Source organism: Schistocerca cancellata, chromosome 8 (assembly GCF_023864275.1).
Source record: "Schistocerca cancellata isolate TAMUIC-IGC-003103 chromosome 8, iqSchCanc2.1, whole genome shotgun sequence".
NCBI classification, from domain to species: Eukaryota; Metazoa; Arthropoda; class Insecta; order Orthoptera; family Acrididae; genus Schistocerca; species Schistocerca cancellata.
Genome location: NC_064633.1, coordinates 161,101,082 through 161,125,361, shown reverse-complemented (window position 1 = coordinate 161,125,361; position 24,280 = coordinate 161,101,082). Strand labels below are relative to the sequence as shown.

The window sequence follows — 24,280 nt, the reverse complement described above, 5'->3', positions numbered from 1 at the left end:
AGATAGAGAGTGAGAGAGAAAGGGAGGGGGGGTGCAAGGAAGAGATGGATGGAGAGAGGGAGCAAGGGGAGGTGGACAGAGAGAGAAGGGGAGGAGGAGATGAATAAGGAGATGGGGTAGGAGGTGATGGACACAGGGGGAGGAGACACACGGGGAGAGAGCAAAAGGAAGAGATGAACAGAAATGGGTGCTGGAGATGATGGATAGAGAGAGAGGAGGAGAGAGGGAATGGAAAGGGAGAGATGAGAGGAGGAAATGGACAGAGAGAGGACGAGGAGCACGTGATACACAGAGAGGGGAGAGGAGGAGATATACAGAGTGAAGAGGAAAGAGGAGATGGCCAGATAGATGTGGGAGCATGAGGTGGACACAGAGAGGAGTAAGAATGAGATGTGTACACATGGCAGGATGAGGTGGACACAGAGAGGAGTAAGAATGAGATGTGTACACATATGAATGGCTTGCTACATTTAATCAGCACTGTAGGGGTTGGTGCCTCCTATCTCCCTTAGAACCGGAGATAGGGCAAAAAAGTGTGTTCTATACCTGACATGTAGGCTGCCCAGCATGACAGGTGGATTGTGTGGGTAGTACCAGAATGCCTTTCAGGGGCTACATGTGTGCAGGTGAACAGCTAAACAGGGAGGTGGGAAGTGAAAGAGGAGGAAGGATGAAGAGGACAGATGGGGGGAGGGTGGTGATGGACAGAGAGCAGGAGAGGAGCGATGTACAGTGAGAGAAAGGGAGGATAAGATGGACAGAGAAACGAGGTTGGAGGGGTATATATAAGGAGAGGGAAGGAAGAGGTGGACAGAGTGATGGGGGAGGAAGGGATGAAGAGACTGAGAGAGCAAGGAGGAAAAGATGGACAGATGTAGGTGGGAGGATGAGAAATGGGAGGAGGAAGAGGCGGACACAAAGGTGGGACGAGGAGATATGTGTCAAATGCATACGCAGGAGAAGCTGTGGGGAAAAAGCTAGAGAGAGTGTGTGTGTGTGTGTGTGTGTGTGTGTGTGTGTGTGTGTGTGTGTAGCTATCTGTATGTATGTGCATCTAGTATCTCCGCCCAAATCTCTAAATCAATTTCATCCAAATTTGGTTCACAAACTTAATGACTATCAGGAATGTGAGGCTTACAACCTCATAACTCTTAACAGTAGTGCAACCATGGCCAAAAATGTTGTTTTTTCAGCCCCTGCCATAAAGACTGCCCTGCAAAAAGCATATTGTGTGAGAACTGTATTGGTCTGCTGTATCAACCAGCATACGCGGCAGGGGAAAAAATAACAAATATAAAAAAAAGCATTTCAAGCCCCTGATGTGTAGGTGGTCTTCCATGATAGGTGTGTTGCATTTGAGTAATATCAGCCTGCTCACTGACCTGTTATGCAGGGGCTACATACACCAATGGACACAACCAGGGGAATGTTCAAAGATAGAGGGACTGGGCAGAGGGAGGGGAGTGGGAGTGGGTGGACAGTGAGGAAGGGAATAGTAGGGGATGTCCTGAGAAAGGGAGCATGAGGGGATGAACAGACAGATGGAGCAGGAGAGGAGACAAAGAAGGTGGGAGGAGTAGATGGTTAGGGAGAGGGAGGAGGAGATTGGTATAGAGAGGGGGAAGAAGAGATGGTTACAGAGAGCAGCAGGAGATGAATAGGGAGAGGGGAAGGAGGAAATGAAAATGGTGAATTGGGGAGGAGATTTAGGGGGAGGCGGCCACAAGGATATGGACATAAAGTGGGTGGAGGAAATGGTCTGAGAGAGGCGGAAGAGAAGATGGTCAAAGAGAGGTGGAGGAGGATATGGACAGAGAGAGAGAGAGAGGGTAAAAGAGGAATAGGTGGACAGAGAGAGGGGTGAGGGAGAGGAGATGCGTGCAATATATTTGTTGAATGTATATGTGTATGATACCATGTGGAAAAGGCTAGTACCACAATAAAGCACAGAGAAGAACTAGCATTATGTACATTATCTTTAAAATAACCTGAGAATCTTATGCCTGTGGTACCTATTTTCAATTTATACAGTTAATTGTCTAATTCATAAAGAGACATGTGGGCTACAAAAACAAAACAAAAAATACCACATTCAGGTCCTGAAGATGGTGAAGATACAATATCAGGAATCACAGCTCACAGTGTTCCAAACAGAAACACATAACAACAAAACTGGCCTTTGAAACTATCAGTTAATTCTTGAGATGGGTGAGGGGGTGGAGGGGGAGGGCAAAATAATCAGTTGGGTGATACTTGGGTGTGTGGGGAAAGTGGTGGGGCAGGTAAAGTCATTCTAATATCATCTAAGAAGGAGCTACCTTGTACAATAATAAGAGAAGGAAAAGATGAAGCAAAAGTTTTCACAGAAATCTGGAGGTCATTAGTACATGCTAAATCATCTTCTCTTCAGAGAAGAGGCCGGCCGGGGTGGCCGAGCGGTTCAAGGCGCTACAGTCTGGAACCGCACGATCGCTACGGTCACAGGTTCGAATCCTGCCTCGGGCATGGATGTGTATGATGTCCTTAGGTTAGTTAGGTTTAAGTAGTTCTAAATTCTAGGGGACTTATGACCACAGCAGTTGAGTCCCATAGTGCTCAGAACCATTTGAACCATTTTTTTCTTCAGAGACAACAGAAGAAAAGGATTGAGTGAGAAGTAAAAATGAGAAGTGAAAGAATAAAGCAAAGTACAGGAAATTAAGAGCAAAATACCAGGAAACCAAACAAACATAGTGAGAAAAAGGAGATGGAAAAAATTGGGGGAAAAGTGAAGGGTAGTAAAAGGAGTGTCTCCTAGGTGAAGAAACAATAAATAATAAAATTAAACAAAGGTAAAATTCCAACAAACAGCATGGAGGAAGGGGGATAAGTTAGCACATAGTAAATATTGGAGGGTTAAAGGATGGGAGTATATACAAGGGTTGGAACTTTAATGGTGGCAACTATTTATTTACAGCTCATACAAAATAGATACATGTTTCAAAGTTTTACTGACATTCAAAGTAGTCAACAGCATTGTGTATAACCCTTTGCCAGTGATGTGGAAGTCATAGGATACTCTTAGTAGTGCCAGTTGTGTTGACAGTTCGAGTGGCATGGTCTCCTGCCTGATTTCATGGGATTCGCTTCAGAACTGCTAATAATTCATCAGGCCATGCCGCTTGAACTGTCAACACAACTGGCACTGCTAAGAATATCCTATGACTTCCACATCACTGGCAATGGGTTATACTCAATGCTGGTGACTACTTTGATGGTCAGTAAAACTTCGAAACACGAATCTATTTTGTACAAGCAGTAAATAAATAGTTGCCGCCATTAAAGTTCCAACCCTCGTATTAGAGGGCATGTTCTTCTGTCAAGACTACTGGGAAAGTACTGTTGGGTAGATGATCCAAATGGCCTGTACAGTAAATCATGCTCTCAGATCTCTTGGACAATGCCACAGAGCATGCTCAGTGCCTCGTTATTGATTATATATGTGGTGGACAATGAGTATGTGTTCACTTATGATTTCTAACTGTCTGTTGGTGATCATTCACTACAAAAACGTTTATGTAGTTAATGTATGGTAGCTAATAAACAATCTCACCAGCTCTACATGTTACCCTGCCTTTGATGTAATGTGTATTTTGGATCCTTGGCCATTTGGATACTCCCAACTAGCACTAGTCTCCATTAACTCCAGAGATGGAAGCTTACTCTCTAACATATATCCTCCCATTATTGTTATATTTAACTTCTGCTACAATAATTCGCTCCCCCATCCCAAAAAAAATCCTTCCTCTATGACAATTTTTAGGTCATAATCTACTTCTTTTTCTTATATACACTCCTGGAAATTGAAATAAGAACACCGTGAATTCATTGTCCCAGGAAGGGGAAACTTTATTGACACATTCCTGGGGTCAGATACATCACATGATCACACTGACAGAACCACAGGCACATAGACACAGGCAACAGAGCATGCACAATGTCGGCACTAGTACAGTGTATATCCACCTTTCGCAGCAATGCAGGCTGCTATTCTCCCATGGAGACGATCGTAGAGATGCTGGATGTAGTCCTGTGGAACGGCTTGCCATGCCATTTCCACCTGGCGCCTCAGTTGGACCAGCGTTCGTGCTGGACGTGCAGACCGCGTGAGACGACGCTTCATCCAGTCCCAAACATGCTCAATGGGGGACAGATCTGGAGATCTTGCTGGCCAGGGTAGTTGACTTACACCTTCTAGAGCACGTCGGGTGGCACCGGATACATGCGGACGTGCATTGTCCTGTTGGAACAGCAAGTTCCCTTGCCGGTCTAGGAATGGTAGAACGATGGGTTCGATGACGGTTTGGATGTACCGTGCACTATTCAGTGTCCCCTCGACGATCACCAGTGGTGTACGGCCAGTGTAGGAGATCACTCCCCACACCATGATGCCGGGTGTTGGCCCTGTGTGCCTCGGTCATATGCAGTCCTGATTGTGGCACTCACCTGCACGGCGCCAAACACGCATACGACCATCATTGGCACCAAGACAGAAGCGACTCTCATCACTGAAGACGACACGTCTCCATTTGTCCCTCTATTCACGCCTGTCGCGACACCACTGGAGGCGGGCTGCACCATGTTGGGGCGTGAGCGGAAGACGGCCTAATGGTGTGCGGGACCGTAGCCCAGCTTCATGGAGACGGTTGCGAATGGTCCTCGCCGATACCCCAGGAGCAACAGTGTCCCTATTTTGCTGGGAAGTGGCGGTGGGGTCCCCTACAGCACTGCGTAGGATCCTACGGTCTTGGCGTGCATCCGTGCGTCGCTGCGGTCCGGTCCCAGGTCGACGGGCACGTGCACCTTCCGCCGACCACTGGCGACAACATCGATGTATTGTGGAGACCTCACGCCCCACGCGTTGAGCAATTCGGCGGTACGTCCACCCGGCCTCCCGCATGACCACTATACGCCCTCGCTCAAAGTCCGTCAACTGCACATACGGTTCACGTCCACGCTGTCGCGGCATGCTACCAGTGTTAAAGACTGCGATGGAGCTCCGTATGCCACGGCAAACTGGCTGACACTGACGGCGGCGGTGCACAAATGCTGCGCAGCTAGCGCCATTCGACGGCCAACACCGCGGTTCCTGGTGTGTCCGCTGTGCCGTGCGTGTGATCATTGTTTGTACAGCCCTCTCGCAGTGTCCGGAGCAAGTATGGTGGGTCTGACACACCGATGTCAATGTGTTCTTTTTTCCATTTCCAGGAGTGTAATTTTTTTTTCCACAGAGAAGCATCTCTCTCCCTCTCTCTCTCTCTCTCTCTCTCTCTCTCTCTCTCCCCCTGCCTCTCTCTCCCATGTCTTTGTCTGACCTTTACTTATTGCTATATTGCTACCTTCCATCATCTCTGAACTGAAGCTGGTGCATTACATACTAATTTATCTTTGATCTTCAATTCTTTTGGATGCCTTTTAATTCATAGATTCCTTCCTTCTTCCTTATACAACATGACTTTTAGCTGGGCTTTCAGTTATCTGCCACCTAAGCCCAACCTCCCCATAAGGATTTTCATTTTTATACAAATATGCATTTCACAATCTCAAACTGCAGCAACAAAGTAATTCCATTTACATACAACTTGGAGCTTAAGACCAAAAATGATTGCTAATTAGCCTTTCATCAGCAAGTATGTTTATCAAGTAGGTTTATTCAATACATTTTTAATGTTAGTTTATGCCAAGAACTAACACTGAAATCAAACTACCATATCCAGATATATCACATCATATGAAAAATTGAAAATCGGGTACTATTTGCTCCCCAGGTTCAAAACACGAAAGATTTAACATCTTTTGCATAACAGTTTACACAGTACTGATACTATAAACTTTACTGTATTATGTGAGGTATTATTGTTATTTCACTCATGGTTATTAGAAAGAAGATCTCTGTACTTCATTTACACAATAATTATCAGGAAGATAGCGCAGCACTGAAGATATTATTAAGCCCACTATGCTACATTCGTAGAAATAACCAATAGCCTTAGCTTGAGGCTATGATAAGCAAAAACGAAGCATTTGTGAACTGTGCTAAACATTTTAGAACTACACTCTATGGTATACATTTTGCAAGGAAGAGGCTGCAGGGCATGCACAGAAGCGTGTATATACACCGAACTGTTTTTGGAAGTGTGCAAAACAACACTAACATCTCTGTAACTTACCCCTTGACTTTGTTATCTGACGAATTCCTACACTGATAAATTTGTACAGATCTTCATTTCATTGAAACGGAATCAAGGAGGAAAAAAACAACATAACATATTAAATTTCACTAACATCTTATAATTTTTTTGGTAAATGAAATAACTACTTTTAAATTTTCAGCACACTCATTATCTGAAACTCTACAAAGATACTATAGAAGGAAAACTAAAAATAGTGATATATTTTGGAATAATTATGTGAAAAGAAAAAAATTAGAAATTTTATTCAAATAATTATAAAGTAAATAATATTCCATAATGAGAAACATTCAAAAACATTTGAAAACATATATTTCAGAAAACCCACATAAAAATATGAACCAACCTTGTGAAATCTGAGGGAAAGACTGATTTCGAGGAAGACTTTCTTGGGAATTCTGACGCACTATTGACACACCTTTCTCTGAATTTACACCATTGGCCATCTTCAACAAATCCTCTTCATCAGCTACCACTTTTGAGTAATCTAAGCCACCCTGTAGTCGTAGTATGGCTACTGCAATGTACATGTCCAGTGCCTTGCTGCAAATAATAGCCATAGTTGACACTTGATGTACAATTGCATCCAGACAGTTTTTATTGAGTCATATTTCATTAGCAGCATTTCATGTTCCATTAACAAGACCTAGGTTTAATTAAACTTACTGTATCACATTAAAATACATCACTAGTTCATTTCTATCACATTCTGTCCAATCAGCCTTATAACCCATCAATAGGATGTTGGGTTTCAGCTTCCCAACTCCAGAAGATTGCAGTAAAGCTTTTGCTCCCTCTTCAAACTTCACTTCATCAATGTGTGTGTAGAAGGCTTTTATTTTATGTGATTTTAACCAGTTATGAGCTTTGTACGTCAACACATTACGCACTCTTTGACTCAAGGCATCCTGTAAAAATATTTTCAAGTGAAATTAGTTTATATGCAAATGGATTGATTTACTTGACTGTGCAACAATTTATTGTGCAATAGTCAGTGTTAAAGGCAAAAGTAAACATATGAGATACAATATGCATATAAAGAGATAAAATGCCTAAGCTCAAATTTCTAATACATTATGAGACAGAACTGCTGGCTATTACTTACCTTAAGGGGGCAAAATGTATACTGTAGGCAAAACATATACTGCAGCCAATAGACACTGTTGTTGTTGTTGTTGTTGTTGTTGTTGTGGTCTTTAATCCGGAGACTGGTTTGATGCAGCTCTCCATGCTACTCTATCCTGTGCAAGCTTCTTCATCTCCCAGTACCTACTGCAACCTACATCCTTCTGAATCTGCTTAGTGTATTCATCTCTTGGTCTCCCTCTACGATTTTTACCCTCCATGCTGCCCTCCAATACTAAATTGGTGATCCCTTGATGCCTCAGAACATGTACTACCAACCGATCCCTTCTTCTGGTCAAGTTGTGCCACAAACTTCTCTTCTCCCCAATCCTATTCAATACTTCCTCATTAGTTATGTGATCTACCCGTCTAATCTTCAGCATTCTTCTGTAGCACCACATTTCGAAAGCTATCCTCTTCTTTTCCAAACTATTTATTGTCCATGTTTCACTTCCATACATGGCTACACTCCATACAAATACTTTCAGAAATGACTTCCTGACACTTAAATCTATACTCGATGTTAACAAATTTCTCTTCTTCAGAAATGCTTTCCTTGCCATTGCCAGTCTACATTTTATATCCTCTCTACTTTGACCATCATCAGTTATTTTGCTCCCCAAATAGCAAAACTCCTTTACTACTTTAAGTGTTTCATTTCCTAATCTAATTCCCTCAGCATCACCCAACTTAATTCGACTACATTCCATTATCCTTGTTTTGCTTTTGTTGATGTTCATCTTATGTCCTCCTTTCAAGACACTATCCATTCCATTCATCTGCTCTTCCAAGTCCTTTGCTGCCTCTGATAGAATTACAATGTCATCGGCGAACCTCACAGTTTTTATTTTTTCTCCTTGGATTTTAATACCTACTCCGAATTTTTCTTTTGTTTTGGGGAGAGGCGAATCTCACAGTTTTTATTTCTTCTCCCTGGATTTAAATACCTACTCCGAATTTTTCTTTTGTTTCGGGGAGAGGCTACAACCCTGTCTTACTCCCTTCCCAACAACGGCTTCCCTTTCATGTCCCTCGACTATTATAACTGCCATCTGGTTTCTGTACAAATTGTAAATAGCCTTTCGCTCCCTGTATTTCACCCCTGCCACCTTCAGAATTTGAAAGACAGTATTCCAGTCAACATTGTCAAAAGCTTTCTCTAAGTCTACAAATGCTAGAAACAATAGACACTAAAAACACATATAAATAAGGGACACACTACCTAGCTTCCATAACTAATAGAGGGATATGTTACGTTTGGGAAAGTTACGAAGGAAGTTTCTACTGAAGGACGACACACACACACACACACACACACACACACACACACACACACACACACACACGATACTCACGCTCAGTGCTTAAGCTAGAGGAACAGTAGAAGCTTGAGACCTATTGAAAGTATACGAACTTTACATGAGCCTATGCGCTACCCACCCTTCAACTGCAAGTACCTGTCACCCATCCTCCTTTTTAGTACAAGGTTTCAATCCTAAAATGCCCATTATCCCAATGATGTTAAATCTATTTAAAGATATGAAAGGAATATAATAGAGGGAAACATTCCACATGGGAAAAATATATCTAAAAACAAAGATGATGTGACTTACCAAAAGAAAGCGCTGACAGGTCGATAGACACACAAACAAACACAAACATACACACAAAATTCTAAGCTTTCGCAACAAACGGCTGCTTCGTCAGGAAAGAGGGAAGGAGAGGGAAAGACGAAAGGATGTGGGTTTTAAGGGAGAGGGTAAGGAGTCATTCCAATCCCGGGAGTGGAAAGACTTACCTTAGGGGGAAAAGAGGACGGGTATACACTTGCGCGCACACACACACACACACACACACACACACACACACATATCCATCCACACATATACAGACACAAGCAGACCATGAAAGAGAAAACTCAACGTATAAAATTGGTGAAATTACATAGATACAGAATGGTCTAGTAAATAACAATGCAGTTTTAGTTATGTCATGTCCCATACATCATTTCCCCGATTTTTTATCGATATGATGTGGAACAAGTCAGAGTACAAGATAAATATACGCACATGAATAGTACTAATATTAATATTACTGAAATTTTTAGTTCTACACATGCAACTACATTTAGAGGTACTTTTTTTTTTTTTACCGTTTCTGAAACAGAAACTCATCCATGGAGTAGAAGGAGATGTCCAAAAGAAATGATGTTAAGCTAGATATAAAACTTGGTCTGCTACCTGCCAGACACTTTATGTTGTTGGGCAAATGATCAAAGATTTTTCTTGGTGACTAATGTACTCCTTTTTGAGCAACTGACAGCTTCAATAACGGATAGGAAAGATCATTTTTCCCTCTAGTGTTGTATGTATGAACATCACTGTTCTTCACGAACTGAGATGGGTTATTTGTAATGAATTTCATTAGCAAATATATGTACTCTAACTCTTTGAAAACATGCCTTCATGATGTCCTTGGGTGACCACCACTGCTCTCTTTTGTGCAATCAATACGTTATGTCTAAGTGGTGAGTTACCCCAGAAAACTATTCCAAAAGACATTATTGAGTGGAAATATGAAAAGTACTTTAGGAGGCTGATCTGTTTATTGCCAAGACTAGCAATTATGCGAAGAGTGAAAGAAGCTGAACTTAGTTGTTTGAGAAGCTCAGTAATATGCTTCTCCCAGTTCAAGTTGTCATCAATGTGAAAACCCAAAAATTTAGAGAAATCTTCCCTGTTAATTGATCCCTGTTCATATGCTACATCAACTGTTGGTATGACTCTATTCGGTGTACAGAACTGGATATAGTGAGTTTTTTTTTTCAAAACTAAGGGAGAGTCTATTTTCTGAGAACCACTTAATAATTCTTTGAAAGACTTCTTCAACAATATCTTCAGCTGCTTTTCCTGGAATGAGATTTATTATAAGACTTGTGTCATCTGCAAAAAGTATTAGTTCCGCTTGTTGAACGTTAAGTGGGAGGTCACTCACACGAATAAGTAACAGCAGAGGACCTAAAATTGAACCCCGTGGGACTTCCTTTGTGATAACTCCCCATTCACTAGAATTTACCACCCTCCCTGCATTATTTGTGCTATTCAGCACAACTTTCTACTTTCTGTTCATTAAGTATGATTCAAACCAGCTGTGTGTGTAGCCTTCAATTCCATAAAGCTTGAGTTTTTCTAAGAGTGTCACATGATCCACACAGTCAAGCGCCTTGGACAAATCACAAAAAATACAAACTGGTGATAATTTGTTATTTAGGGCTTGTACTATTTGATGGGTAAATGTGTAGATAGCATTTCAGTCAAGTAACCCTTCCGGAATCCGAACTGTGACAAGCTGAATAAATAATTTTCACTTAAATGTGAAACTACTCCTGAATACATAACTTTTTCGAATATTTTCGAAAATGAAGTCAGCAGTGAGATTGGTCTATAATTATTTAAGTCACTCTTGTCCCCTTTCGTATGAAGAGGTTTGACAATTGTGTATTTCAATCTGTCTGGAAAAATTCCGTATGCCAGCGAAGCATTACATATATCGCTAAGGACTCCACTTATTAAATTAGAACAACACTTCAAAATTCTATTAAAGACTCAATCAACACCACATGAGCTCTTTTTTTCAGTATATTTATAATTCCCTTAATTTCAGTGGGGGATGTTGGTGTTATTTCTAAAGGCCTAAAGTCCTGGGGAAGGACATTTTTAACATATTTTTTTGCTTCTTCAACTGAACCCTTTAACCCTATTTTTACTGCTACATTCAGAAAGTGGTTGTTAAAAATACTTGCAACTTGTGAATTATCACTCACAACATCATCATTTAGGTTTATTGCTATGGTGGGCTGTGCACTGTCAGGCTGCCCCATCTCCCGTTTCATAATATTCCATATAGTTTTAATCTTATTATCTGCATTATTAATTTCTGTCAGAACACATAAGCTTCTTGACTTCTAAATGCCTTTCCTTAAAATATTTAAAAGGAGAAAACTACACTCCTGGAAATGGAAAAAAGAACACATTGACACCGGTGTGTCAGACCCACCATACTTGCTCCGGACACTGCGAGAGGGCTGTACAAACAATGATCACACGCACGGCACAGCGGACACACCAGGAACCGCGGTGTTGGCCGTCGAATGGCGCTAGCTGCGCAGCATTTGTGCACCGCCGCCGTCAGTGTCAGCCAGTTTGCCGTGGCATACGGAGCTCCATCGCAGTCTTTAACACTGGTAGCATGCCGCGACAGCGTGGACGTGAACCGTATGTGCAGTTGACGGACTTTGAGCGAGGGCGTATAGTGGGCATGCGGGAGGCCGGGTGGACGTACCGCCGAATTGCTCAACACGTGGGGCGTGAGGTCTCCACAGTACATCGATGTTGTCGCCAGTGGTCGGCGGAAGGTGCACGTGCCCGTCGACCTGGGACCGGACCGCAGCGACGCACGGATGCACGCCAAGACCGTAGGATCCTACGCAGTGCCGTAGGGGACCGCACTGCCACTTCCCAGCAAATTAGGGACACTGTTGCTCCTGGGGTATCGGCGAGGACCATTCGCAACCGTCTCCATGAAGCTGGGCTACGGTCCCGCACACCGTTAGGCCGTCTTCCGCTCACGCCCCAACATCGTGCAGCCCGCCTCCAGTGGTGTCGCGACAGGCGTGAATGGAGGGACGAATGGAGACGTGTCATCTTCAGCGATGAGAGTCGCTTCTGCCTTGGTGCTAATGATGGTCGTATGCGTTTTTGGCGCCGTGCAGGTGAGTGCCACAATCAGGACTGCATACGACCGAGGCACACAGGGCCAACACCACTGGTGATCGTCGAGGGGACACTGAATAGTGCACGGTACATCCAAACTGTCATCAAACCCATCGTTCTACCATTCCTAGACCGGCAAGGGAACTTGCTGTTCCAACAGGACAATGCACGTCCGCATGTATCCCGTGCCACCCAACGTGCTCTAGAAGGTGTAAGTCAACTACCCTGGCCAGCAAGATCTCCGGATCTGTCCCCCATTGAGCATGTTTGGGACTGGATGAAGCGTCGTCTCACGTGGTCTGCACGTCCAGCACGAACGCTGGTCCAACTGAGGCACCAGGTGGAAATGGCATGGCAAGCCGTTCCACAGGACTACATCCAGCATCTCTACGATCGTCTCCATGGGAGAATAGCAGCCTGCATTGCTGCGAAAGGTGGATATACACTGTACTAGTGCCGACATTGTGCATGCTCTGTTGCCTGTGTCTATGTGCCTGTGGTTCTGTCAATGTGATCATGTGATGTATCTGACCCCAGGAATGTGTCAATAAAGTTTCCCCTTCCTGGGACAATGAATTCACGGTGTTCTTATTTCAATTTCCAGGAGTGTATAATCCTAGTTTTTAAACTATGTATAAATTTCCAAAGCTACTTAAAGTTTTGCTATTGGCACTACAAGAAATTTCAGTATTTCTCTACTGTCTCATTTTAACATACATATCTACATCCATACTCTGCAAAACCACTATGAAATGTATGGCACAAGGTACTTCAAACTATCAGTTATTAGGACTGCATGCCATTCCACTCACAAACTGTGCAAAAGAAGGATGATTGTTTAAACATATCTGTGTACACTGTAATTAGTCTATGCTTGTCATTGTAGGAAATGTACGGAGGGGGGGGGGGGGGGGGGGGGGGGGGGGGACATGAGTGGTAATATACCAGTGGTCATAGGTGTTGGAGCAGCACCTTTTTTAAGATAGGTAGGACAGAACGAAGTCAAGTTCTGAGAGAAGTAAAGATTGAAGCAAACCTTCAGTTTGATAAAGAAATCAAACAGCATAATCCTGGCACATGGGATCAGCGAACACAGCTGTTGGTTAAAAATTTACAGCAATCAGCAGAAATTTTATTTCCACCTGATTTCATCTCGGTAAATGTGAAATGCCAACTATCTTTAGTGCATCAAAATATTCAATGGCTTGGAAATAAAATTAATGAACTACTTATGTGCATTGATGAATTAGAGTCATTGAACCCAGCTGATATAATCTGCCTCTCTGAACATGATGTGACCCCTGGTATAGATATGTTAAACCTTACAGAATTAAAGTTAGCCTCCTACTTCTGTAGATGAAAGATGGAGAAAGGAGGAGTTGCCACATTAGTTAAAAACAGTTTTAAATTTAAGAGTATTGACATTAATAAATTTTGCTTAGAGCAGCACTTAGAAGCAAGTGCAACAGAGATAGAATTTCATAATAGGTCCTTTATAATAGTAGACAGATACAAAGCACCTTCGGGAAATTTCAAAGCACCTTCAGGAAATTTCAATCTGTTTATAAACGGTGTTGAAGATTTATTATCTCACCTAAAATTAAAAAACAAAGAACTAGTGGTTGCTGGTGATTTAATATAGATTTCCTGGAAAACACTGTCAGTGAACAGCTACTGAAATCAGTTACATTGTCATTCAATTTCATTTCTACTGTAAATTTCCGGAGTAGTGTATACAAATGTTCTTAGACTGCCATTGATAATATATTTGTAGACAATTCTAGGCAACTAAGCCACATTACAAAACCAGTAGTAAATGGGCTATCTGACCACGACATGCAACACCTAACATTAAATTTTGAAAATTGTCAGGGTAAAACATCTATCAGAACTGAGTACAGAAGGCCAATAAAACAGTCAAAACTGAGAAATTTAGGAGATTGCTCAAAGAAATTAACTGGATGAATGTTTACAGCATCAAAGACACAAATGGAAAATACAAAACATTCATTAATAAAGTTAGCACCTTATTTGAAAATTGTTTTCCCCTGAAGGTAACTCAAATTAAGCAGAAGTCTAATAAGAAACCATGGATCACAAAAGGGATAAAGATATCATGTGGGACAAAAGGGAAACTCTATCTGATACGTAGGGACACCTTTGATACTAGCTTTATAGCTCATTAAAAAAATTACTGCAAAATATTGAAGAAGGTCATCCAGAAATCTAAACACCTGCATTATGAGAAGATGATAAATACATCCAGCAATAAAATAAAAACAATATGGGATATAGTTAAGTAAGAGACAGGTAGGACAAGAAATGAGGAGGAACAAATAGCTCTAAAAATAAATGAAATCCTGGTAACAAACGCATGTTGTGTTGCAAACCATTTAAACAAGTATTTTGTCTCTGCTACTGATAGCATGGGGTTTTCAGGTTCAGTAAATAATGCAATGGAATATCTGAGACCAGTGCACACAAGCAATCTCAGTAAAATGGAACTGACACTTACTTCACCCAAAGAAATATAATCCATCATAAAGTCCTTGAAATCAAAGCATTCTAGTGGTTATGATAACATATCAACAAAGTTAATAAAAGAGTGTTCATGTGAGCTTAGTCATATCTTAAGTTATTTGTGTAATCAATCATTTGTCACAGGAACATTCCTGGACTGGCTTAAATATGCTGTAGTTATACCTCTCCACAAGAAAGGGGACAAAAAATTGCTGTCAAATTACTGACCGATCTCATTTTGTCAGCTTTTTCAAAAATCTTTGAAACGGTTGTGTTCAAGCGTCTACTTAAGCACCTTAGTGAAAATAACATACTGTCAAAGTCACAGTTTGGGTTTCTTAAGGGTTCTGATATTGAGAAAGCTATTTACACTTACAGGGAAAATGTTCTTAATTCATTGGACAACAAATTAGAGGCAACTGGCATGTTCTGTGACCTGTCAAAGGCATTTGACTGTGTGAATCACAGCATTCTTTTAAGTAAATTAAAATATTACGTAACACATCAGCAGTAGGCAATCAGACATCATCTGACTGTGAAGAAATTACATGTGGTTTTCCCCAAGGTTCCATACTAGGTCCACTACTGTTTCTTGTGTATATTAATGACCTGTCATCTGTTACATTACCAGATGCCAAGTTTGTCTTATTTGCAGATGATACAAACATTGCAATAAATAGTAAATCAAATATAAATTTAGAAAGGGCAGCTAATCAAATTTTTACTGACATTAATAAGTGGTTCATAGCCAATTCACTGTCATTAAACTTTGAAAAGACCCACTATATGAAGTTCAGAACTTCGAAGAGATTTCCTTCTGGTGTGTGTATAAAATATGATGACATGGAAATAGGAGAAGTTTACAGTGTAAAATTCTTGGGATTACAACTTGACAATAAATTCAGTTGGGAGCAACATACTAACGAACTGCTAAAGCGCCTAAACAAGTCTGTGTTTCCAATGTCAATGATGTCAGACATAGGAGATATAAATATAAAAAACTGGCATATTTTGCTTATTTTCACTCTATTATGTCATATGGTATCATATTTTGGGGTAACTCCACAAACAGAGAAAAAATTTTAGAGTACAGAAGCATATAGTAAGAGTAATGAGTAGTGTAAATCCAAGAACATCATGTCAAAACCTATTCAAAGAATTTGGCATATTAACCACAGCTTCTCAGTATATTTATTCCTTAATGAAGTTTGTTGTAAATAATACATCTCTTTTTCCACCTAACTGCTTAGTACACACTAACAATACTAGGAATAAGAACAATATACATAAAAATTTAAAATCACTTACTCTTGCCCAGAAAGGAGTCCAGTATTCAGCAACACATATTTTCAATAAGTTACCAGCAACCATTAAGAGTTTAGTTTCAGACAAGGCACAATTTAAACATAATTTAAAAGAATTTTTGGTGGCCAACTCCTATTCCATCCATGAGTTTCTCAACAAGTGCAGTAGACCATTTTAATGAAAATCGATTATACTTTAATTTTTGACAATACTTGGTTGTAATAGCCAAATAACTACCTACTGTGTGAATGATGAATGTATGGAAAGCAGATGTAAGTCTTAAGTCGGTAAATAGTGGAAGTTTAATTTTAAATCTTGTACATAATCTGACTGTTCTTAAGTGAGGATCACTGAAATGAATAATTAACTTTAATTTTTTACAATAGTTGGTTGTAATAGCCAAGAAACTAGCAAATGTCTGAATGATGGATTTAATGAAATCAGATGTAAGTATTAAACCTGTAAATATCAGAAGTTTAAATTTAATTCATGAACACAATTTTACTGTTTATTGACTGAGGATCATTAACATTAATGAAACTCAAGTTTTTCTAATTACATTTTTGTAATGTGTTTTTCTGACATGTTCCACACCCAGGAGGATTCCCTCTTTTATGGGTCTATGGAATGAATAATTAATATAATCTAATCTAAATTGTGATAGATATGTGAGGGACATGTAGATGTTGTACTACATTCCTAGATTCTTTGTTTAAAGCTGGTTCCCGAAATTTTATAAACAGGCATTCTTAGAATAGCTGGTGTCTACCTTCAAGCACATGACAATTAAACTTTGGCAGCATTTCCATAACATTCTCAAACAGGCTTGTGATCATTCGTGCTGCCCTTCTTGGTACACATTTCATATGCCCTGTCATTTCCATGTGGTATGGCTCCCACACACTTGAGAAATATTGTAGAATGGGTCACACAAGTGTTTTGTAAGCAATCTCCTTTGTAGACTGATTTCGTTTCCCTAGTATTCTATTAATGGACTGGAGTCTGACACCTGCCTTAGCAACAAGTGAGCCTATGTGATCATACTATTTTGCAGCCCTATAAACTGTTAATGCAGACATCTGTATGAGTTGACTGATTTTAATAGGGGCTCACTGATATTGCAGTCATAGGATACTAAGTTTTTTTCATTTTGTGAAGTGTGCGATGTTACATTTTTGAATATTTTGAGTTTTTGTCTTTTCTATAGACTTTCGGTAAACTTTTACTTCAAAATTATGATGCAAGAAACCCTCATTGCTTCCTAAATTAAACACAAGATATTTACAGCAGATAACACTCTCTTTACAATAGTCAAAGAAATCAGCTTCTACTCACTGAACAGAGGGAATCTTGAGATGGATAAAACTAAAATACAAAAAACCTTCGTCAGCCATTTAGCTCATTCATTGATATAATCAAGAAATGTGAAAACAATGAAAATTATTATTTGTCCTGGGAATGCCAAATCACTATTCACGTACCTGAATGATATGACCACACATTAGTAGAGATAAATTTTTTGTCATAAGGTACGCGAAGTCTATCAGAGGTGGTCGATGACTGGGCATCGCAGATAGTACCAATATCTGAGGCCTATAATTCTTCACATGTTCTTCAACATTGTTCAACTGCTGTACAGAAAGCAGGGCATTCTTGTATGTTTGTGCTTGGGTTGAAGAACCCCAGTTCACTTCTGCACACATGCAAATGACAGAACATTGTTAATAGCAAACAAACAAAAATTAACAAGAAAGGTGTTATCAATAAATAAAAAAACTTAAAGAACTACTGAAAGCATTACAAGCACTGACTGAGTAAATTGATGTGTTATACCCCAAACACAGAGTTTGAAAATGGTGGTAAGAAATGGATGCTTCAGTTTCATTCTAATCACTGGAACAAGGACACACTCTGAAATAATACATTCTTGAAAAAAAATGTTAACAATGAAAAACATTTAACAATGAACTTGAGGCCTGAAACTGTCAAGAACTGATTGGAAAAGACTAAATACAAGACATAGGACATCTTTCTACTTTGAATACCAAGATCTGGGAGTTAAATATAATTTGTTAATGCTGCCGTTAGCGTATCCATGAACGCATATGTGAAAAGTATAAATTCATTCTGTATAATGCTGCCTAAAGATAAAACTATTATTTCATGGAAAGGAAAACATATTAAAAGCAATTGTTATCTTTAATCGTAAATTTAAAATTTTAAAAATTATGTTATATTTTGAGTGCTTATTTATAATTTACCTGGTCTTCGGTATGATACTATGAGGTATAAAGCCATAACACAAGCAAGTGTTATGAGCGCTGTCCACCAACTAATTAGAAACATGACACCCACACACAGAATAGCTCCCAGAAGGCTAAGCCACATGTTGTAATACTGTAGAAAGAGAGGGGCAAGTGTGTATTCATTTCAAGTACATGAGAGTATTTAATTAATTAATCATTACAATCTAATTATTTTAGCTGCTTCCTTACCCTAAATTTTGGCCTCCACCCAATTGGTTTGGCAAGTGAAGCATGAAATGTACTGAAGTTTATTAAAGCATAAGCAGCCAAAAAGAAGTTGGAGATCAATGGTGCTATAGCATTCAGTTCTCCTGTAATTAAAAGAAAAAAATTAATAAGGAATAACACCTGCTAATCAGAAACGTGTGTAAATTAATCTTTACTGCCATCTTTGTGCAAAAGTAAAATGATATGGCACAAGCCACATTGTAACTAGGCTATATTTAAAAAGGTTGAAAATATGTCATGTAAAATTATTTCAATAGCCGGCACCGACCTGTTTTTTTGTGCACATAGGAATTAACTTTTCGCCTAAAGCATAAACAAGTCATTTTTCAGAGAAAATATAAGAATAAAAATGGATGCACAGAATTACAGATCAATAGTGTCAACATTTGTCTGTTGTCGGATCCTGGGGAATATTTTAGGATTGCACCTTAAGACATTACTGCAGTAAAAGAAGATCTTCTCAAAAAACTGACATTGGTTAGTGAAAAACCAATCATGTGTAAGACAACTTGCTTTATTCATAGATAATTTTGTTTTTTAAAATAACAGATGCATTTGGACCAGAATATTTCATCTACCTACACTTCCCAAACTCAAAAATCATTTGACATTGTACTACACTGCCAACCAGTGACCAAGATATGACCATACAGATTATCTTCACAAGTATGCCAGTATGCCAATTGCTTAAAGACTTTTTCTTTTTCCTAACAGAAATGAAAATATGTAATAGGGCTGCTAATAATCTCTCTCTCTCTCTCTCTCTCTCTCTGAATGTGTGTGTGTGTGTGTGTGTGTGTGTGTGTGTGTGTGTGTGTCATCCAAGATATAAAGATGACCCAGCTATTCCCAAAGCTGTACTAGAGTAGCAATGAAGAAGAAGGTTGACATGTTGTGACAGTAATTATGAGAGGAGGTTTGAATAAGGAAGGAAGGAGAAGGATATGCAAACTATGCAAATATATGCACCTAAAGTTGGATATTCTATTAAAACAAGGAGAACTTTGAAGAGGGAATGCAAAGACAACTAAGAAGACAGAAGATGATGATATGGGAGCCCTAAATGCACATTTGAGCAAGGAAACATATTGGGATGAGGAGGTATTAGGAGTGGGAGGGTGAGGAAGGAGAAACGAAGAGAGTAGAAAATTGTTAGACTTTCGTAAAAAGAATGGACAGTAGTAGGCAACGCCTAGTTTAAGAAGAAGGAAAGTCTAATGCAGTGTAGTACAGCTATGATTAGTCAAGCAAATTTGCGGCAGAATATATAATATGTGACAGGACACAAAAAGAACAGTCACAGACATCAAAGTAATACCTTCTGAAGCCTAGATAGTGATCACTGACTTATTAGTGAAAGTTTGAAGGATTACAGAGGAAAAGAGGGTAGAAAGACAGGAAAGAAGGATAATAGTGTCAAAGTTGAAAGAAGACAAAGCCAAAGAAGAATTTCATAGAATAGTAAAGGGTGATGCATCAAGGGATGAAATTCAGTCAGTAGAGGAAGGACAGGATGGTTCAAAACAATTACGGTGGAAGGAGCAAAAGAACCAGTGGCAGTAAAAGGTGGAAAGAAACATCCTGGTGGAATGATAGAATATGGGATGATGTTGCAAAGAAAGAGGAAGTATTCCATATATGGTTTCAGAAGAGAACAGAGAAACAAGAGAGGAAAGCAGTGAGTAAAAGAGAGTGGTTGCAGGAGAGTAGAGGAAATGGATGGGAGAGTGGACAAAAATGATGGAAGAGAACAGTGACAGGAGTGAGAAGGTCTTGTATGGATTGGTCAAGGCTAAGAAGAGGGGCATGATGGAAAATCTTGGACTAAAGGAAAGGAAGTTGAGAATGTACAGGAAATTAAGGAAGGAACATTGTGAAGAGTTATTACTTCCCAATGGAAATATGAAAGAGAAAAATGAGGAGCCAGGGAATGTAGATTACGTCAATATGGACCCAACCTGGATGGAAGTAGCGTAAGTGATAAACACCGTGAAAGGAGGAAAAACATCTGGACTGAATGAAGTAAGCATGGAGATGTTGAGAGCAGTTGGCATTGTTGGAGAGCAATGGCTATACTGGTAATAAGAACAGTATGGAAAGAAAGAAGAACACCTGAAGACCAGAGAAAGGGAATCATAGTGCCAGTTTTTAAGAAGGGTTGCAAGAAACTATGTCAGATTTCTAGGGGAGTTACTCTGATGTGTCATGCTACAAAGGCATTTGAGAAGTTTCTGGAAAAGACAGTAGGGAAGATAGTATGAGGAGGATAAAGAGAAACAGTATGTGTTTTAAAGTTTCCACATCTGATAATTAACATGTAATACACAATCAAAGCCAAGGTTGTTGTGGGCAGAGCACTATACAAATACCAAGAACCCCAAGCCAGAAATTCAATGTCGAAAGCAAGGTTGGTGTTCATATAGCAGCTAGGTGATATTTAACACGACTTGTGCAGTCTACTACACAAGACTGACCCACAGTCACTTGATTAGCTCCATGCTGCTATCGGGCTGCCCCATGTGACCCTGTGACTGTGCCTCTGCCACACTGGTGTCTAGCTGGAACTCCACAGACTGAATGAGCAATGTCAAAGCCAAAGTGAGCTTCCTGGCAAGGAAGCCACCAGTTTTAGAGCTCTGACTGTATATATTACAGTGTTGTCCTCACACCACTGCTGAGCATGCAGACAGAGAGGGCTGCTTGTTGACAGTTGTCAGCCAGGTGGCCGCACTTACTGCAGACCCAGCAGTTTGCTGCACAGTGGATGTATTGGTTTCTGTTATGATCGCTGCACGTTCCAGGCAGGACTAAATCTTCCTGAACATTAAAAAAAAAAGTTGTGATGCTGATGAGGGAGCAGAATCATTGATATTTAAGTCTCTCAGGAGGCACCAATGATCTGTACGCTCGTGAACTTTGGCAGTACTTAGGAGCAGAAGTAGAAGATGGTGAATCAGAATGATCAGTCGATCAGCGTTTGTGAAGATGACTAACAAACTGGGAAACCTAGATGTCATTTGCAGAAATCTGCTGAGCTTCCAAAGCACCTTGAAAGATTTAGCAATTTGGACTACCTCATGAACACTATGATCAGACTTGGCTAGAGCTTCTGCAGTGCTCTCCCTATCAGGGGTAAGGTGCCCAATCACTTTTCAAGTAAATGATCTGACATAGGAGACTTTACAGTTCTGACCACATGGAACTGCACTTGTGTGTGAGACCCTGCACATCTACGTTGTTTATGACATTCTTTAACACGGAGCCTAGCCACAAGTTGCACCTGCCGATTGTACTATCTGATTAACAGAGCACAGAGAACACTGAAAGTTGAAACTTCCTGGCAGATTAAAACTGTGTGCCGGACCGAGACTCGAACTCAGGATCTTTGCCTTTCAGGTCCCGAGTTCGAGTCTCGGTCAGGCACACAGTTTTAATGTGCCAGGAAGTTTCATATCAGCACACACTCCACTGCAGAGTGAAAATCTCATTCTGGAAACATCCCCCAGGCTGTGGCTAAGCCATGTCTCTGCAATATCCTTTCTTTCAGGAGTGCTAGTTCTGCAAGGTTCGCAGGAGAGCTTCTGTAAAGTTTGGAAGGTAGGAGACGAGGTACTGGCAGAAGTAAAACTGTGAGTACCGGGCGTGAGTCGTGCTTCAGTAGCTCAGATGGTAGAGCACTTGCCCGGGAAAGGCAAAGGTCCCGAGTTCGAGTCTCGGTCGGGCACACAGTTTTAATCTGCTAGGAAGTTTCATATCAGTGCACACTCTGCTGCAGAGTGAAAAATCTCATTCTGGAAACATCCCCCAGGCTGTGGCTAAGCCATGTCTCCGCATTATCCTTTCTTTCAGGAGTGCTAGTTCTGCAAGGTTCGCAGGAGAGCTTCTGTAAAGTTTGGAAGGTAGGAGACAAGGTACTGGCAGAAGTAAAGCTGTGGGTACCGGGCCTGAGTTGTGCTTCGGTAGCTCAGATGGTAGAGCACTTGCCCGCGAAAGGCAAAGGTCCCGAGTTCGAGTCTCGGTCGGGCACACAGTTTTAATCTGCCAGGAAGTTTCATATAATCGCACACTCCGCTGCAGAGTGAAAATCTCATTCTGGAAACACTGAAAGTTATTTCACTAAGGTCTATGGGTGGTTTCAATTTTTCCATCACTTCATATAAAAGCAACTAGTACAAGACAAAAGCAAAGCACTTTCTGCCTACTAGAAATGTAATTAGCAAGAAGTGGAGTTAAAAACAATGAAGGTAGATTTCCCAGCTCTCCTACAAGTCATTAAATGCAGCAAACAGCAGTGGGCACAATGCCGCAACTGCTGTCTGATGTGTTTGTTGATACTGGACATGGGCTGGAGAAGACTGGCCAACTGCTCCTTGTGCTCTTGAGCCACATATCACCATAAATGTGACATGGTGTGCCAGAGAGATGCTAACTGTAGTACCTCAGATCTGTATCAATATTCTCCACTGGTGGGGATATTGAAGTTTTACACCAGGGTATGAAGACGGTAATGGTATAACAATGGATTTCCTGGACACTGGGGCGGTGTATGATCAACATCATGAAAGAGCGAGTCATGTAAAAGTAGGAGAGAAGACAGACTGATTTGAAAATAAAAATGGGCTGAAGCAAAGGGGTGCACTATTCACTCTACTTTTCATCACCATGATAAAAGAGATAATTACAGGAGTGACAGCCTGAATAGGAGATGAAAATGTGATAGCAGTGATGTTTTCAGGTGATCTTATGGTGTGGGGAAATGGGAGAGGAGAGGTACAAGGAAGGTTAAATAAATGCGTGAAAGTGGCAGAACAGTATGGATTGAAATTTAATGTAAAAAAGTGTGAAACAATGGTGTTAACTGGAATACAAGAAGAATAGCAACGAATATAAGTATTAGAGTACAGGCACTAAAGAGATTGGAAAGTTTCAAGCACCTGGGACACATACCAGAAGACAGTGGAGGAATGAAAAGGACATTAGTGAAAAAGGGGAAAGCAAGTTCATGGTTTCCTGCAGATTGTAAGAAGACTGTGCAGCAGCAAGGATGTACCAACAAAAAGTAAGGAAACTGAGCGAACTATGCTCCAATACTCATGTACGTATCAGAAATGTGGCTAATGAAGAAAAGGCAGGTGAGCAAAATACAGGCTTGTGAGACTAAATTTCACAGAAGTGGAGTAGGACTTAACAGAATGGATAGAGTAAGGGATGATGTGCTGAGAGAAATTGAGAAAGACAAGCCTGTGCAAGAGACCACAGAAAAGAAAAGATTAACATGGAGTGGGCAAGTTGAAAGAATGGGAATTGGCTGAATATCCAAGCAGGTCACAAAATGACAATAGGCAAGAGACCTACAGGAAGACCAAAAGGGAGAGAAGGAATGTGTAATGAGAAGAGAAGATTGGTACAGAATGAGAGAGAAAAGTGGCATGGGGACAGGAAAAGATGGAGTGACTTACGCGCTAAACAGACCCAGCCAGGGCCTGCAGACTGTAAAAGATGATTTTGATGATTTCTATTTAATGTACCAAATGTTAACAAAAATAATATATAATAACTCATAAGAAAGAGAAAGAATACTATAGCATCCACTATTTATAGCAAACTTCTGGGGTCTATCACATTGTTTAAACACCCGGATTAGAAGTGATATGAAACAGAAAGCACATGTTAAATCATTGGTAGGACAGGTGGAAGAAAGTCTTACATACATTGGTACAATTCTGAGAAAGTGTGGTGCATTTTAAAGGAAACAGTATACAAGGCACTAGAATAACCACGTACAGAATATTGA

The 24,280-nt window shown here is 40.5% G+C and overlaps 1 protein-coding gene across 2 annotated transcripts in view; it reads right to left on the bottom strand.

Annotated features, from left to right (window-relative positions):
- LOC126094481 (bumetanide-sensitive sodium-(potassium)-chloride cotransporter) overlaps nt 1-24,280 on the bottom strand; it is a 632,465-nt gene that overhangs the window by 48,154 nt on the left and 560,031 nt on the right. Inside the window, exons 9-14 of one of the 2 annotated variants that reach the window (XM_049908875.1) lie at nt 18,448-18,569; nt 18,214-18,349; nt 17,434-17,645; nt 6,897-7,138; nt 6,577-6,773; nt 6,210-6,260 (exon numbers count right to left, since the gene is read on the bottom strand). In XM_049908875.1, coding sequence (XP_049764832.1) covers nt 6,210-6,260; nt 6,577-6,773; nt 6,897-7,138; nt 17,434-17,645; nt 18,214-18,349; nt 18,448-18,569 — 960 coding nt within the window. The remainder of the gene's footprint in view (nt 1-6,209; nt 6,261-6,576; nt 6,774-6,896; nt 7,139-17,433; nt 17,646-18,213; nt 18,350-18,447; nt 18,570-24,280) is intronic. The other variant, XM_049908876.1, reaches the window with a different exon arrangement.